At 49.3% G+C, this 18,566-nt stretch overlaps 1 protein-coding gene across 1 annotated transcript; it reads right to left on the bottom strand.

Annotated features, from left to right (window-relative positions):
* Window positions 1-222: 222 nt before the first annotated feature.
* Window positions 223-17,763, bottom strand: LOC126581068 (sushi, von Willebrand factor type A, EGF and pentraxin domain-containing protein 1-like). The gene is made up of 7 exons (XM_050244502.1): window positions 16,215-17,763; window positions 14,078-14,341; window positions 12,687-13,987; window positions 11,556-11,700; window positions 6,432-8,681; window positions 681-2,189; window positions 223-604 (listed from the first exon to the last, which is right to left on the bottom strand). Exons 1-7 carry the CDS (start codon window positions 17,677-17,679, stop codon window positions 444-446), a joined length of 7,095 nt encoding a protein of 2,364 aa, XP_050100459.1. The 5' UTR covers window positions 17,680-17,763; the 3' UTR covers window positions 223-443.
* Window positions 17,764-18,566: the final 803 nt, after the last annotated feature.

Genomic DNA, 18,566 nt, shown 5'->3' with positions numbered 1-18,566 from the left:
AGAATCCAAAATGGATAAGCCCGCGCGGAATAAATTCAAAATTCCGGTTTATTTTTTATCATGGTAGTATATCTTTGTCACTTTTGCTTCAATTTATACAAAAGTTTAACATGATACCCTTGAGAACATCAGCAGTCATGGAAAAATGATAAACTTAAATAAGTTAAACAGCTTAGCCCCATCTTAAGAATCCTGTGGAAAGGGAGCTTGAATGGTAAAGTTACTATCGTGACCGATCGCACGGTTAAGGTGAAAGAATTCGCTGTAAAGCACACGCGCACTGTTGGTATGCGTAGTTTGAGAGTCGCCTGTCGGCCAAAGAATGGTTGTTTTATTGTGGCAAATTTCTATCGTGGCCATGCATCCACAAGCACAATTGGTTTATTATGTTTATTGGTTCACAACAATTTAAACTACCCTGCCGGAGACGGAGACGGAGTGGTTCAGCACTCACCGAACGGAGTCCACTGGCCGCTAGCCTGGCAGGTGATGTCGATCGTACGCGCCGCATCGCAGCGCACCCGGAGCGAGTCACCGAACTGGAAAGAGTTGCCACCGATGATCCGTGCCGTGGGCAGGAGGGCCGGCCGGCCACACGAAATGCCTGGTTCAGAAAATGCGTTGGGGGTTAACGAGGAGTTTAAACGTGTGTGTGCGTGTCCACTCGGTCCGCTACTTACGGCCACAGCGTGCCATAATCGGCGTCCAGCGGCCGTTCGGTTGGCAGCGGACGATCGGATGTCCCTGCAGGATGTGGCCCGGTTCGCACCGGTACTCCAGCTCGTCGTCAACGTAGTAGTGCGTGTCGAGCGAACCGGGGGCGATGCGCATGAGTGGGCGGGCCGGTGGGTCCTCGCACAGTGCGCCTTCGCAGAAACCCTCCAGGGCGGTCCAGCGGCCATCCCGGCCGCACTCGCTGGTACCGCGGCCACGCATCGTGAAGCCCCGCTCGCACCCGTACCGGATGCGTGTGCCGGGTTCGACCGCGACCCCGCTTGCCCGCAACTGCTCGAACTGCCAACCGGCGTCCGGCGTGGACCCGATGCCCGATCCCGATCCGGACGATGGATGGCGTGACTCGACGCCCACCACCCGGCTATCGATCGGTGGCCGGGGTAGATGCTGCAACGGGCAACGTCGACCTACGGACTGTGCCGGTGGCGTTGGTTGCACCAGCGGGTGCGTCCAGCGCCGATACTGGTCGTAGATTGGCCGAAACGCCTTCATCAGCAGCACCTTGAGCTTGACGCTCGTGACGCTTCCCTCCTCTTCCTCCTTCTCCTTCTCCTGCTTGCCGGGTGACGTTTGCTCCCGCTCATCCTGCACGATGGCGTCGATGTACCGACAGATGACAGCGCGGTAACCGTGCTCCAGCGACTCCGGATAGCGCAGGGCACGATCGACCGGTCCGGCCACACCGTACAGGAGGTAGTTGAGCAGGTAAACCGGCCGAACCGGCGGGGTCGGCGCCACCTGCATCTCGCCCCCGTTGGCGTTCGCTCGTACGAGCAGCGCAAGGAGTTTCGCCTCCAGCACGGGGGCGGACGCCGAAAGCACCGGTAATCCGCTCAAATCTGGCCAACCGGGATCGGTTGGGCCGGGCACCGGGAGGAAACAGAACAGGGACCGGGCCCGCCCGTCCGTTTCCACGTGTTCGCACCCGTACTGCAGGTAGTCCCGGAGGTTTTTCCAAAACCGCCCATCCGGCTGGCTGGTGTCTACGCTAACGGGTGTCACTACCGTCGTCGTCGTCGTTGTGGTCGTCGTTGGCGTTGTTGTCGTTGGTTTACACTCGGGCAGCGGTAGATCCCACTGGCCACCGTCACCGCACGTCAGCAGGTTCTCGGCATCCGGTGGCAGCTCATATCCTTCCGGGCAACGCACCTCCGCCATCACACCCTCGTCGTAGCTGTCGGCCGGCACACCAAGGACACCCCGCTCGGTTGCGTAGATGATGATCGGTCGTACGGGGGCGGGGGTCGCGGTGCTAACGAGTGCTGGGCAGCGGATGACGCTCACGCAGGCCGGTACCGGGCCAGACCAAGTGCCCGTAGCCGTGCACCGGAGCGTCACCGGGCCGTCCAGCAGGAAGCCGACGTCGCAACCGAACTGGGCCACACCCCCATAGCTGGTCTTCGAGAAGCTGACACGGCCATTTAGCGGGGCTGCCAGTGCCCCACACCGGACCACTAAGCCAGGAAGATGAAGAAGATGAAGAAGAAGAAGAAGAAGAAGGAGAAACAGTACAGTAGCAAAAAGGGAGGTAAAAAAGGCACAGCGTCGGTTTCCGTTCGCTCCCGCTGTGGCATTTCCAGTGTTAAACATGCACTTTAAAGCGGTCCATATGCGCTCAATTTTATTTATCAGTGTTTGTTTGTTTGTTTGGACGTAACGCCGGAAACCAATTAAACGCCATTTCTGCATCAAAAGCATCTTTCTTCTTCTTATAAATAAAAACAAATTATTATGTTTGTTTGTGCGCGCATCGTTCCAAATCTACCGGGCCGATCTTTGCCAAACATGGCACAAGGATAGCTTATCACCACAGATGAAGGGTTTGGGGGTCCTTTTTCCAGAATTTTCCTCCCTTCTCACCCCTCCCAAATACCAATGTGTTAGAAAAATGCACAGCTCTGGTGTTTTTCAAGTAAATTTCTGCAAAACTCTCACAATTGTTGCTGGTTGCTTTAGATACCATGTAACAAAGTTTGGTTCTTGCCGGATAAGGGGGAGGGGGGGGGGGGGGGGGAGGGGTGGCATACACTCCCTATCCTGAAAATCCCTTCTAGGGCAATATGGGTGTCATTTCCAATGTTTTTGGGGTCTCTTAATTGATTGGTAACATTACAGCGGAGTTTACTCCATTCTGTCACCCTCCGCTTTCCTCGAGAAAGAGAGAGAGTGAGAGAGAGAAATGGAGGGAAGAGAGCAGTACATCGACCGCAACTTATAAAAAAGGTGCCAAAACCAACTTTGATTAATATACTGAACAATTCGCGTGTTTATCCCTCCCAGCAGGATTGGTAAAGTCTGAAAATGTTGCCAAATGAAAAATGAGTTTGGAAATGGAGAGCATAACATTCCAGTCAGCAACAAGAATTCAATTTGCACCGATCTTTAACACAAGATATCGGATCTAGCATGACCATTAAATTGTGGTTTTAACGAAGATAACATTCATTAGCTGCACATTGCCCAAATGGTGGATTTGTTATGAATTAACCGTGGAGTGGCTGCTCTTTATGATCATAAATTATCATTGTCAACTAATTATTTTTACTCTTCTTATTTTGGTCAGTATCTTCTACAATCGACATGCTCTCAAGATAAAACTCATGCTGATAGACACGTTAAATGCTATAAATGATATCGTGCTAGAAAGATGGAGCAAGAGAAAAAAACCATACCGTATACCCGTATGAAATCGGGAAAATCAGCTAGTTTAAATTTGATCGACAAATGCATCAATGTAGCCCACACACATAAATATATTTACGCCAATGCATGCAAGTTGCATGGATTGATCAATAAAATTGAGCGTGTATGGGCCGCTTTACACAGACAGGTCCATAACATCGAAAACGAATGGCATAAAAAACACACAAATACTGCGAGTTAACGGGCATGTTGGCCGTCTGAGCATCGGTCCGAGGTAAGAGGATGGATCATAAAACTTGTTCCAACTATTGGCGTACGGCTGTATTGAATAATTCGCTCAAAAATTGGTAAGCAGCACCAATCCAGCCCAAAGCACGTGATGAATCTAACTTTTTCATCAACAAAATCTAGGCCACCGAGCAAGCCCGGAATAGAGCGATGGGTAGTGAAGGAAATGTCCTCCCCTACTTCTTTGTTACTCGTTAATAAACATACGGCTTGTCCGTCATTGTACAGGGTTACTGACATGGAGTGTTAGCAACTTCACACTGCTGTATCTTTCAAACCGCTCGTAACATCGACGCCATAATTGTTTTACTTATAGTTTAATATATTGTTTACAAGCTATTTAAATAATTTGCGTCTATGTTTATGTAGATTTTTTTATCGTGATGTAATTCAAACATAATAGCTGTGATGGCGTTTATTTGGCTGGAAAATCTGAACCTTCACCTATAATTCGTGAGCTCAGTCATCTTAAAATGATCAAAATGTTGGTGTATCGCTCCATAAATCAATACAATGGTACTGATAGCATTACAAAACGCTATGGAAGTGGACCAAAACAAACCGCAATATTGTCAGAAATGATTGGGAAGGTGAAGACCATAAAAACCTCGCAAAAGATATAAAAATTTCGCTCGATCCTATGCAACCCATAATGAACAATGAACCCAAGGTTGAGCCTTACAACTTCCAAAAAGCGCACAATCTTACACCGAAGCATAAAAAAATCGGTGCGAACAAGCAAAGGAGTTGTTGCGCTTGCACGAATTTGGCGAATTTTCAAACATTCTGTTCTCCGATAAGAAAATTATTCAAATTAATCAGTCCATCATACTTGAATTTGAACCAAAGTACGGCCACTCGTAGCAATTTCCCATCGCATTAATTGGCTTGGACCGCAGTGACCGCTGATGGGCGCACTTCAACTGTTTTTATCGATTCTGGAGTCAAATTGAAAGCGACACGTTATCGATAATATGTTTCGAAAGGTGCTTTAGAGCCATGGACACGTAACCATTTCGGTCGCAGACCATGGACGTTCCTACAAGACTCGGAATCGTCTCATAAAGCTCGTGCGAACCAAGAATGGTTAAAAAATCATGTTCCACACTTCATTTCGTCCACACAGTGGATTTCGATTTCGCCAGACGCAAATCCGATGGACCATTCCGTCTGGTCCAAGTTAGAGAGCAAGGTGAGGACTAAAAAATAAGCCAGTATGGATGCGGTAATGTAATCGATTGTACGAGAACGAGCCACAATACCGCAAGGTCACATTCATGCAGCATCAATTTTTTTCTTCGTGCCGTTAGAAGGCTATAGTCGAGCCAAATGTGGCCACATCGAGCTCAAGAGAATAGTTTCTGAAAATTTGATTATTTTAAAACAATTTTGTCTTTTAAATCAATACAAAATCATTTCAAACAAATAAGTTATAGGAATAAGAAATAATCATGTTTGTGCACATGTTTTTCAACTATTTCTGTGCATTTTCAATCAATTCCTACTCCGTTTTTGCAATGAAATTGTTACAATAGATCCTACGTTTAATGTTAGCCAAAAAAGTTTGGATGGGCAGCAGCTGGGGGACGTTGAGCGGGTTCGCAATTTTCGATATCACGCTGACACTCAGCCGCTCCATTTCGTCTAACGTTCACTTCGAGTATCGTTTCTGGCCAAATTCCCCACTCTCGTACTATTAATGTTCCTTGATGAATGACGCCACTCTGTATAATAAATTTCCCCGATCACGACCAGTTCGGAGTTAAAGAAGGGCAGCTGATTGTTAACCACAGCAGGGCCTTCTTGAGGAACTTGGCATGCGAGTGAATTTCACGTTAGAGCTCACTTTCTTCGTGCGGGAAGTAGAATATGAAGTGCCTTTTAAAAATTTAACATCCAGGATGAGATAAGTTTCGCGTTAATTCACCACCGCCACGTCGCGACACACCGAAAAATTAAACTTGACGATGATGGTCAACCGCTGTCGCTGCAACATTACTTGCTGCTCTGAGATGAGTGGCCGGGACTTCCGCTTTCTGACATGTATGCCCATGTCCTCCAGATACTCCTTAACTATTTGGACCATCGCACCGATCCCGCGATCAATCGCACGCATCGATTTGGACACTTTTTCCTCGGTCTCGGTCGGATCAGCATCCTTTGGAGCTTTTTATCGGCCAGAGTCGTCCAGAACCATGCCTTCTTGTGATACTTTTATTGTTGGGCAATAGTGCCAAGATCTTACAGATACTGTAACGGCCATTCCGATACTCACAAAGTGGCACACGACAATTTTTTTGGACGCGTCAGAATACCGTTTTTGAAATGCGCAAACCTCGGAACGAAGTTGCTTCGCTTTTTGCGCCATCACGATTAGAGTTCGACTGATAGAGCTTTCAAATTTTGTCTGATGACCCATGAGTAACTACTATTGATGCTGCATTTTTAGTTTCTGCAGTGCGACTGACGGTTTGCCTATGAAAAATTGACAAATTTTGTCTCTTTTTTTTTTAATGCATACGTTATTGTGCCCAAAGATCGTACTCAAAGCGTATTGAACCGTGTTTCTACACAGAAGGTTTGCCACCTACATCGTTCACTTTGCATGGAATTTGCCACCTCAGTGATTCTTTCCTCATGCAAACGTTGACGGATTTTTTTTTGCTGCTGTCGAATTCGAGTCGCCGTTTGAAAACCATCATGCCGTGACTACTCGAACGAGTGGAATGAAATGTAGGAAAGGGGTTCGGTTAGGGAATGCTTACCCTTGCAGTAACGCTGCTCCCGGGTGTTCCAGCGTGACGTGCGCAAACAGTGAGCGACCGGAGGGCCGATCAGCTCGTACCCTTCACCGCACCGGAAGCTGGCCTGCTGCCCGCTACCATCGTACGTGACGGAACCGTGCGATAGCGACAGGTTGCGGGGACACTGGCGACAGAAACCGGATGCCGCGTACCGCACCCGACCGGACGTGGTGCCCCTTGTCCGCAGATCCGTCCAGCGCACGATATCACCGTGATAGGTAGTGGTGGCGCAGGTACGGTAGTAGCTGGCAACCTCAGCCGCCGTCAGCTCGCGGCTCCACACATCCACGTAAGCGATCCGGCCACGGTAGGCTTCGGTGGCACTGAACGCACCACCGACCACGTCCTGCTCCTGGCCGAGCACGAGCAGACCACCGGTGGGGACGGTGGTACCAGTGGCCAACGCGCCACCAGCCGCCCGTACCTCCCCATCGAGGTACAGCTGCCAGCGACCGTGCCGGCCGCTCCAGCTCACGCACACAAAGTGCCACTCGCCATCGACGAGCGTCACGTTGGTGACCGCGTGCTGACCGTTCACGTACAGCACCAGCCCACTGTAGTCGGTCAGTGTGAGCGTGTTGTCGCTGGAACGCGTTGCGTACGATACGAGTGTTCCATAGTTGAAACTATCGTTCGTCTCAAACCACCCGCACAGCCCGATCGCACGCCAACCACCATCACTCCCGCTGCCGGAACGAAGCCGCAGCTTCACGAACTCCCTGGTGGTGCCCGGTTCACTCAGATCGACCAGGAAGTCGGTGGCCACGCGCTGCTCACACTGATCGCCGGTGTAATCGGGCTGGCAGGCGCACCGGACCATCCGGTACGCCTCCTCCTCTGCCTCTTCGGTCATCTCTTCCTTCCTTTCTTGGTCGTCGTCGTCGTTGTCGTCGTCTGGGTTGTTGTCGTCGCTGACATGGCGTAGCTTCAGCGCCACACAGGTACCGCCATGGAGGCACATCGCGTACCCGTCGCACGGATTGTCCACCTCCGTACAGTTCGGACCACGCCAGCCCGCCGGACAGACACAGCGGTAGTCACGCGTGCCCACTGCGTGCTGGTGGCTGGTGGTTGGTGCCGCAGGCAGCTCATCATCATCGCCATCGTCTGATTGCTCCGTCAGCAGCAGTTGCTGCTGCTGCTGTTGGCGTTGAGCAACCGCCTCCCGAAAGCGTACCTGTTCCGGTTCGTCCACTGCTTCTCCCCCTTCTCCTCCTCGTCCGCGATTCTCCTGTTGCCCGTTCAGACAGCGTGCTCGGCCAGCGCACGGTAAGTAGTCGCACGGTTCCAGATGGCACCGGCGGCCCGTCTTGCCGGCCCGGCACACACAGCTATATCCGTCGGCGGCGTTCACACACACGCCACCGTGCAGGCAGGGGTTGGGAGTGCAGTGGTCCCGGTGCCGCTCACACCGTGTCCCCTCGTAGCCCGGCCGACACTCGCAAACGGCGGTACCGTCCACCTCGACACAGATGCCGCCACTCCGTGCGCATGGTTGTTGTTGCCACGTTGCGGACTCGTTGCCCATCGTCGGTGCTCCGGTCTCGTGGCACGGATCCACGTACAGCTCGCAGTGCGATCCACCGATGTACGGTGGCCGGCAGTGACAGTGAAAGTCCGTTCCATCGGCGACCGCTACGCAGGTACCACCGTTCAGGCAGGGTGCGGAAGCACACGGGTTCAGCGACAGCTCACACCGCTCCCCCACGTACCCTTCGTCGCATACGCAACCAACACCGTCGGTGTCACGTTCGTCCTGGCAGTGGCCGTGGTTGCTACACTCACCTTCGCAGCCTCGCCGCTCTAGGGGTCCCGCCAACGGGAAGCAGTCGGTGGGCGCGGTGGAACCGCGCGCCGAACCATACCCCACCGGGCACGCCTGGCACTGGGCTCGGTTGTACTGCGCCTGGTAGTAGCCCGGTTCGCACTTCCGGCAGAACGGCATCAGCGTCTTTTGGTACTTGGTGGGTGGTGGTCCGCCACCAGGGGAACGTCGACGAGCGGCCATCGGTTTCAGTCGGGCCACCGTCCCGGGTGGACACTGGGGTTTGCAGTCGTGCGCGTGCTTGGCGTTGGGCCGGCTGGTGGAGTGGTGCACCGGACATGCTTGACAGGACGTTTGGCCCGTTCGCTCGTTGTACGTACCGATCGGGCAGCTCTGGCAGCTGTTACCGAGCGTGTGGTTGTGGTACGTGCCTCGCGGACAATGCACTAGCAGCGAGAGTAAGTGAGAGAACGAGAAATATTAATAAATCGCAATCATTTCCAGCTGCAACTAGTGAAATAATGCGAACTGGGAGCTGGGACTAGTGAAATAATGCGAAAATCAACCGACAGATGTGCTTAAGAACTAAGAAATGAATATCAACTGGTCACTATTTCAGCTGGCCCATCACGTGGCAACGATGGACTCCGAAAAAAAGGAATTAAAAAAGGTTTTTAACACATCTTCCCTAAAAATGCTGCCAAACAGTTTTGAACAGTTATAGTTTAAGGTGACATTCAAGGTTCATAAAATAAGATAAATGATTTCTTCACAAAACATCTTCAAAAGGGAGCCTTTTGTTACCAGAATTAACCTTAGGCGACCACCTTAGGCTTCTGCTCGTGTCGTCATAATAATAGCAAATGATATAAATACGGCTCAGTCCGTAAGGTATCAGAAACAAAATAATTATAATAATAATAGCAAAAGATAATGAAAGAAACAGTTCACTGTGCATTCATTCTGTAATCTAGAAAAATACAAAAAACCTCGATCCGCCTCTCAATCTGTTTTTTTTTTAACATACCAGGTGTATAACCTTAAAACTGCTGTTTTTCGGTCGATGAAAACACATGTTATTAAATAGAAAACCAAAAGATAAATTATTCTATGTATTTTCTCTTGCTAACTATACATTTTTCCTATCTTTTGGCCAATTTGTGGAAACCACGCCAAAAGAATTCTTCATTTAGCGAGGCAAACCTCCCGTCATGTCATTTTCTGATATCTTCATACAAATCGAAGTGTTGCTCGGCCAGCGTGTGACCGATCGTCGAAAAGTGGTGATATTTGGAATGCTCCAGGTCCAGTTAATTAGCGGGGGAAGGTAGAACTGCCCAGTTTATGGAATTCATATAATTATGGACCATTTTTGATGAGTGCGCCCATGCGTTGTCGTGCAGGAATATCAACCTCTCATGTCTTTCATTCTAAATTGGTCTTCTTTCACGCAAAGCGCGTTATATTTTGATTATTGGCTGGTTCCCTAACAGTTTCACAAGACTACAACACCTCATAACAGACGACACTCATCTGATCGCACCAAGTACACAGCATTGCCTTGCGTTCAAAGCGATTTGGTCTTGCGATAGAAGATGATGTTTGGCCAGGATCTATTAACGGATTTTTTTCGTTCTAGATGCTAAAAATGTATCCACTTTTCATCGAAAGGCACCACAATAATACGGAACGACTTTCTTTTTTGTCTAACAAGCAAGAATTCGCATGTGTTTTGCCGTCGCTCCATCTTCATGGGGTACCCATTTTCTAGCTATTTGAACCTTTCCATGGCTCTTAAACGTATGGAAATGGCAGGAAAAGCAATTCCTTACTACTGGGCAAGTATTTTTTTACGATTACGTATGATTCTCATCCAAAAGAACCTGCAATTCATGGTCCTAATCTTTTTTGGGTGGATTTTCACGCTTCTTGTAACTCAAGTCAAAATGGTCATCTTTGCATCGATTTAACTAATCTTTGCAAGCGGTTGCTAATACCACATTGTCACCAGAGGCCTCAAGAAGCATTTTATGTGTTTCGACCGACGATTTTTTCCAATTAAAAGACAAAAATGGAGCTCCCCGCGAAAGCTCTTTTTCAGGCACAAAATTAGACATGATTAAGCAAGAAAAAATATATGTTGTTGTATGGTATCACTTATCATGTGGACTGATTTATGTAAATAGGTGTCGAATAAACACAAAAAACGGTATGGCATGTAGATGAAAGCTCAATTTGGTCTGAAAGCCCATCTATAAGCAAACAGCAGTTTTAAGGTTATACACCTGGCATATAATGACGGACGACTTCTCTTCCTGTTATTTCTCAATTATGGGCCCTATTGCGTGTATCTTGTCTTGAAAACAAGACTGCTGTAACTGGTGTCCGAAACTGGTGAAAAAACTCAGCATGAACTGTATGAACCATGAATGAAATATCAAAGGCAACTGCGACGAAAATAAAAAAATGGGTACCAAAAACGACACAGCTCAACTGGTGACTAGAGTGAAGTCCACTGTGATCAAATTTATCCATTTTTATTTGCAAATAAAGCCTAGCTGGATTTGGACACCTCTTCTCCGGTGATTACAGTTATCAGGGACACTCGCCAAGCAGAGCCAGGTCTGTCTAGGCGGAATGATCACTGAAAGCAGAGGGTTCCGCGAGCAACTAAGTGGACTTGAGTCGCAAACGCGCTAGTCAACAGTAGTTTTTTGAGATTTTCCAATCTTTTACAATTTTCTGTAATGATTTGTGCATTCTTTAGCAATTTTTCGCCGACGACCGGGCACAAATAAATCCAAAAATTCAGGAAAAAACTGTTTCTACACGTTTGCTCGCCATGTTAAAGAAACCGTTTAGATTTGTTTGTTTAGCTGCAAAAATCGCAACAAGCATCTCCAATTTGAGTCTCATTTCACAGACTCGCAGTCTGGTACCAAAAGGTACACGACTGGAAAAGTGAGGCTCGGTAGAGTTTCGGTCGATTTTTTCCGTTTCGTCAAAGTCACCAATGATAGCTAACGATGTTGGTTTTTGGTGGTGTTAGTGATTTTTATGGTCGTATTAGGAACTGTTGTGTATTCGGACTCACAAAAAATTATCGGTTCATTCATTAATTCAAAACATTATTGCTGAGTTTTTTCATCAGCTGTAAAGCAGTCTTGTTTTCAAGACAAGACACACGCAATAGGGCCCTATGTTTCTGTGCATCTGCGCAATTGCCGTATAAGCTTTTTGGAAGACAATATTCTCAGACAGAAGACAGCCAGACACTTGAAGTAGGGGTCCCTCTGATAGGGATCGACGGGGATACCTACCGCACTGTAGCTTCCGGGAAATGCTGCCATTTGCGCACCGTACCAACTCGTCGAGCCGCAGCACGCTCAGGTCGAGATCGAGTGCACCGAGCCGCCGCCGCAGCTTCTCATTCCCGCTCACCTTCCTCAGCTCCTCCTTTATGCGCTGCGCCCGGTAGGAACATCGGAAGGTTAGTCAGTAAGAAGCTTACCTGGTCTGTCGCAAAGTAAACAGGACTTTTTCAATAAGAAAATTTTTGGTGGCGCTATCTTAATGTGAGTGTTTTTGCTGCATCTTTGAGGAACTTTCAGTCTAAATTTTAATGGCATTTGGTCTACTAGAAGCAAAGTTATGGAGCATAAAATGACAGTATGTTATGTGGTCGGTACAAGCCTTCTGAACGACCAAAATTTCAGCATAACGTTTTCCTTTCATCCGCTAATGAAGTTTACTGTATACTTAAAAGCCACAGGAAACCCGATCAGGTGATTACCGGAAAGGATTTTACGATTAAATCCAGTTTTTGGTAAAAAAATAGTGGTGAGCGTGGATCGATGAGACGCCACATTATGGGCACAGCAAGCGCAGTCTCCCTTCTTCACGATAACTTTGCAGAATCCGACGAATAAGATGCATTAAACATCTGAAAACATCAAGATAATATTCGGCAGTAACTGTTTGGCCAGCTAATTTTTTTTTTAATTTTGAGAAAATCCCGCACTCAATCAATGCTTCCTGGCGTTATCACGGACTTGGCTTGGCCAACATGAAGGTTGTCGTTGGGGTTCTCGCGAACGGTTTTTAAACGCGTATACAACTCATAAACTCTGCCACTGGATAGACAACCATCACCATAAATTTGTTATATCAATTCGCTAAACGTTTTACCGAGTTTAAAAGCTAAACCTGATGGTGGATTTTTAGCCGTTCAGATTGCTTGTACCGACCAACCAAACATACTGCCACTTTAGTCACCATAACTTTGCTTTCAATGAACCAAATGGCATGAAATTTGGATTGAAAGTCCTTCAAAGATGCAGCTTTCAAACAAAAATACTCACGTTAAGATAGCGCTACCAGAAATTTTCTTATGCAAAAAGTCCTGTTTACCTTGCGACAGACCATGTATTGTGTGGTTGCTGCTGGCTTACCTTGATGTTGTCCGACTTTTTGCCATCACTTCGCCAGAGACCGAGCTCCTGCGAGAGCCGCTTGTACACGACCAGCTTGACCGTGGAGCGCTGCCGCATCAGCTCGTCCGCTGGTTGCGCGGCACTGCGGCGCTTGACCACATGATAGCGGGTAGCCTCGTCACCGCCCGCTTCCGGTAGCTCACACACCGGTAACCGGGTCAGCAGGGTACAGTTCGTCTGCTCACCACACAGCTGATCCCGCAATCCAGCACTGACAAAGCCCTCGGACAGGTCGGCCAGGGCGTCCGGATCATCGCAGAGCGTCGGACCGAGAAGCGGTTGCTCCAGCTGCAGTGTCAGCACCTTCTCGACGCCGAGTGGCCGCACGATCGCACTGCACTCGGGCTCGGGATCGGTAGGCAGACCGTTCCAGGATGGGCGGGCCCGGTCACACACCAGCAGTACCGTGTCAGCGGTCTGGTCGTGGGCAAAGGCAAAGTCCTCCCGGCAGCTCAGCTCACACCAGACGTGCGTCCCGTTGTGCGCACAGACGGCGAGCCCGTTCGGTGGTTCCGGTACGGTCTCGCAACTGTACTGGCGCACCTCCACCCGCACCGTACAGTTGGCCTCGTTGCCCGAGGCGTCCACGGCCCGATACAGCACCGTGTGCAGCCCCACCCCCAGATAGCCGTGCGTCACGTTCTGCGTCATCGTAACACCGGCCGTCCCGGAGTTGTCGAACACGGTCGGTTCGTCCCAGCGCACCAGCGTCTCCTGCGGGTTGTCCGGCCGGCTGACGTAGTAGACCGGTGCGTGGGGCCAGACCGACGCACCGCAACCCTCCAGCACCGGCGGTGTCCGGTCGATGACGGTCACGCGAAAGCTACAGCGGGCCTTATTCTTGAACGCGTCCACCGCCACATACGTGAACTCGTGCTCACCGAGTGGCAGTTGAGTGCCGCCATCGCGCAGGGCCGGCCGCACCCAGTACGTAAAGTTGTCACCGCTGTTGTCGTAGACGTAGGGTGGCTGTAACCGGCGCACCACACTGTACGGATAGTCGTCCTCCAGCAGCACCTCGTACGGGCCCGGACACTCGAGAAATGGGGGCGCTATGTCGACGCACCGTGGCGTCTTCGATTTGCTCCATACGCCCGTCCGTCGCCCACCGCACTGTTTCGTCGACGGGCCGCCCTTCATCTCAAAACCGAAGTCACACACCAGCGTGCAGTTGGTACCGAAGGCGGACTTGGACGTCGCGCAATCCGTTGGCTCGTACGTCCCGTACGGTACTGCCGGTAGTGCCGGGCACACAATCTCTGCGAGGGATCCGTATCGGAAAGCAAAAGGGGCAAAACGAAACGGATTAACCCACACGCCGGGCCAGGACAGGTCTGTGCGAAACTTACGCTTGCATGTCGTGTGCAGTCCGTCCCACTTGGAGAGCGGCAGGCAGTTGCGGTTGTGGGAACCCTTCAGGTAGTAGCCCGGTCCGCACTTGAACGAGCATTCGGTGTCGATGGGCATCCGCTCGGTGTAGCGCTCGACCGCGCTGCTGTAGTTGCGCATGAACGTCTTGTTCCGGGGCGTGTAGTCGTAGTACAGGTCCAGATCGGGGTTCGAGCACACCGCCATACCGTAGTACGGGATGATGAGCGGTGGGCACATCTTCACTGAGTCACCGAGCGACCGAGGGAGAAGTGCAGTGAAGGACAAGAGCTTTATTTCAGTGTTTTCTCTAATACTGCGCTCCAGTCTAGCAGTCTAGAAGGGGAATTTAGGATACACTAGGCTAGGCTGGGCGCAGGTTAAGCCCTCATTCAGCCCCTGTACTCATTCAGCAGCCTAACACACGTACACACTTGAATGTTTAAGAGATTCAACGCGAAGAAGGCGCGACTGATAATCGGTCTTTTATTCAGTTGAGAGCGAGCGGACCGGAATACGGTGTGCTCGAGCGTGTACTTGGGAGTGGTTCAGAGATTTACCACAAGCCTAGTACACCCCTTCCAACAATTAATAAATGTAAATCAAACTCAAGTTTTCAGTTAATTTATCTTTAAGAGATACATTAGGCGGGGGCTAAGATATTTAATTTTATGTTTACATTTATTTTAACCTTTTTTGATGACTGCTCATGCCCTTTCATGAATATTATGTAAAATTTTTGGATCAATCGAAACAAAGCTGGTAAACGTATAGATTATAGAAAAATCGCGTCTCATCGCGTGACTCAATGCAATGTTCGCTACTTTGAAGGGCATTTCCCACAACCAACGTTTCCACAGTCGATACCCACCCAGTAGCACTGGAATCTGGGTACTGGGGAATCTGTATACTATATGCAAGGTAGCCCCGTCGAGTTTTCAAATTTATTCAAATTCATGACACATTTGTTTTTAATCAATCATGTTTTTTGTGCAAAATCGTAGTTATCACCACTAGTTAGTTAGAAACATTTGAAAATTTGGAAAATCTACAAAAACGTGACGGGGTGCTATCGGGGATGAAGTTATGATCTGAGAAAAGAATATTGATTTGTATATTACAGATAACACATCACGTAGCACCGTGATAGTACATTTTAGTAGACACGCTTTGCTAAAATTAATGTTATGGATGAAGTTTTTAACAAATCTTCCCCAAAATGCTGCCAAATAGTTTTGAACAGTTACAACAGAGTGCGCCATCAGGATGTATCCTATTTTAAAGTTGAATAACTCTGTCATTTTTCAGCCGATTTTGAGAAATAGAACAGTTTCTGAAACTTCAGTCTATGCCATTTCAATAATGGATCACTTTACATTAAAAGAGCGGACTGAAATTGTAACACGTTTCATTGTAAAAAATCGGCCAATAGTGGAAACTGCGATCGTGCATTGGACGATGAATAAATCCTGTGGTGGTTTCCTTCTTTGCAGCATATGACGGTACTGGATTTTTTTTCTGTGGGTCCGTTTGAAAAAAATGGTTTTTGCAAACAAATTGAAGGCTATGAAACAACTTAGAGCAAATATAATAGTTCAAATTGCCAAAAAAAAACTCCCTAAATGCTGTCAAAACAATACAAAATGCCCGAAAAAAGGCCGCTTTTTGTTTACGCGAATGAAGGCGGTCATTTGAACGATATCATATTTTGAGTATGGCACTATAAATGGCATGGAATAACCTAAATAAAACTGGTTTATTTTTTAAAATCGACTGAAAAATGACAGAGTTCTTCAAATTTAAAATAGGTTACATCCTGATGGCGCACCCTGTACTTTAATGTGACAGTCAGGTTCATAAAATAAGATAAATGGTTTCTTTTCAAATCTTCAAAACTCTTCTGGTATTCTTCTCGATTCAGGTGTTCTGGTTCCCCTTCGGTAGGGTGATTCCAGTGAGGCGATACCGAAGGCGACCTTAACCGTTAGATTTTTAGAAATATTTGCGGCCTGAAGTGGTACAATTTGCAAGCACTAGATGTAGATGTGTGTTTGATTGGTTGTTAGTTTTTTTTTTTGTCGCACATCAATTACCAAAAACAAAAAAAAAACAACTTACGCGTACACTTGGCCTCGATACCGGACCATAGGCCGTTCTCTTGGCACAGCCGGATGCTGCTACCGGAGAGCTCGTAACCGGGCCGACACCGGACACCGCAGGCTGCGTTCAGTACCCGGCCACACGGTTTCGGTTCCATCACGAAGTAACCGTTCGGGGGTGCGACCAGCTCGGCACACGTCACCGCCACGCACCGACCATCCTCGTTCGCCTGGTAACCGTGCGGGCAGACGCACTCGCTGACCGCAGTTGCGCCCAGACGCAGCGTTACCTGCCGACTGTGCGGACACGGCCGGCATCGTCCACCACCGTCACCACCATCCTCCCAGTACGTACCGTTCGCACACGGTTGACAGTCACCACGCAACCCAGTACCACCGTAGCCCGGCTCGCAGGTACACTGGTAGTGGCCGGACGTGGTGCCGCAGCTACAGCTGGCACGCTGATCGCAGCAGCCAGCAGCGTCGGGGAGCGAGGGCATCTGATTGCAGAGCCGATCACACAGCGACCGATTCGTGACCGGATGGGACGGCCCAGGACGGTAGTCAAGGTGTAGCGCTTGCCGTACGAGCTCCTCGAACTGGTCGTAGCTGCGTAGCAGGTAAAGGTACGGTTCGGCCGACACCAGCGCGGTCAGCTCATCGCCGTTGCCGGTTTCGATGGCGAGGGCAAAGATGTGGACACCGGCCGCCTTCAGGCGGGCAGCCACCGGTACCGGGTTGCGCCCGTTCGAGTAACCATCGGTAACGAGAAAGACGGTGCGCGTCGGAGTGGCATCGATGCCGGCGTCCGGATCCGGATTTCCGGCCAGGATCGCTTCCGCCTCCCGGAGCGCACCGTACGTGTAGGTGCCGCCACCACTATAACTGACCGCTGGCAGCGCATCCTGCAGCAGGCCACACTTGTCGTTGGCCGGATCGGGGCGGGAGATCTGATCGACATGGCGGACCACCTTACGCCGCGAGCTAAACGTCACGAGGGCGACCCGCGTCCGGTTGAGGCGCACATCGAAATCGGCAGCCAGCAGCTTCTTCACGAAGCGCAGCTCGCTGGCGAAGTTGGCCGAACCGACACTCGAGCTCGCATCGACCAGGAAGACGATATCGAGCCGATCCCCGGCACGTCGCAGCTCGTCTATGTGCTGCCGGAAACGGGCGCTTACTAGCGCCAGCCGTCCGGTATTATCACCACCACCACCACCACCACCATCACCGGATGTCGGTCGAGGGGTTGACGACGATGGTGGTAGTGCCACATCTGCAGGTGTTCCGTCTGTCGCATTCCCCCACTCGTCACCTTTCTCCTCTTCCTCCTCCTGCTCCTGCTCAGCCTGTTCCGGGAGTGTAGTAGCGATGGTTACATCCAGTGCGCTATCAAGGTCACCGGTGGCTGAAACCATCAACGTCAGCCCGAACGCACTAACCACCAGCAACATCACCACTACTACCACACACCGTTGCTTCATCCTAGCCAGTCCTTAGCACCTAGCTACACCTGGGAGGCCCCCGCAACCCCCAACCCAAACCCACCACTAACGTTTGCTCTTCCTGCTTTCTACTTCCGGTGCCACACTGCACACGCACGCACGATCGCACTTCTAGTTCGAGTGGAGAATGAGTTCGTCGCTCCGTGTAGAGCCAGCCAGCGGTGGTCCTTATCGCTCTACTCTGCTCTGGTCTATTGTGCGCTACAGATTCACCCAGCACACAGCACATCTCTTCTGCTAGCTGCCTAGTCTAGCAAACTGACTAATCCCTACTCCATCAAACATACTCACATTTGTCTCTCGCACGGCCACCCACGCACAAGTGCCATAACGGTGGCGAAACTTAAGGCAACCGCAGTAGCACGCAGTCCGTGAAAACGACGACATGTTGCTTTTTTTTAAACTGTGCATTCAGTGCTTACAAGGTTAACTCTGCTGTTACCTTAAAAAAAACCCAATTTTATCTTCGTGGTTCATTTGGTCCATGATGTATTTTCTATGGAATTGGCTATGTAAACGATTGCGTATGGAATGTTTTGCGTTTATAATCGAAAGATATTAAATTATTTACCTATATTTTGGTTTTCAATTAGTATTATAAACTAAATACATGTTTTTTTTATTGTAATATTGGTCCACAATCCAACTCACACAAACGAATATGGAAGCGAAAAAAGACATTGTGTAAGAAAATGAGACATTATTCAGTCTGTGTTTTTTCATTCTTGTGCTTAGACGCACATATTTGTCGTGATGTGTCATTCAAACGATTTAGACAGCAATTTACTGGAAGAAAATGATTGAATTCTGCCTTATATTTATACACTCAGAAAATTTAAAAAAAGTAATACTGAAACTGCATATGA

The sequence above is a fragment of the Anopheles aquasalis genome, chromosome X, assembly GCF_943734665.1.
Source record: "Anopheles aquasalis chromosome X, idAnoAquaMG_Q_19, whole genome shotgun sequence".
NCBI lineage: Eukaryota > Metazoa > Arthropoda > Insecta > Diptera > Culicidae > Anopheles > Anopheles aquasalis.
This window is presented reverse-complemented; position numbering and strand designations above follow the sequence as displayed.

Bases quoted from the DNA above. Each gene is read 5' to 3' on its own strand.
- LOC126581068 (XM_050244502.1), bottom strand. From the start codon at position 17,679: ATGAAGCAACGGTGTGTGGTAGTAGTGGTGATGTTGCTGGTGGTTAGT. The intron at 11,701-12,686 runs GTAAGCCAGCAG...TACCGGGCGCAG, and splicing joins AAAAGTCGGACAACATCAAG to CGCATAAAGGAGGAGCTGAG. The intron at 8,682-11,555 runs GTAGGTATCCCC...TCTCGCTGCTAG, and splicing joins TTCCCGGAAGCTACAGTGCG to TGCATTGTCCGCGAGGCACG.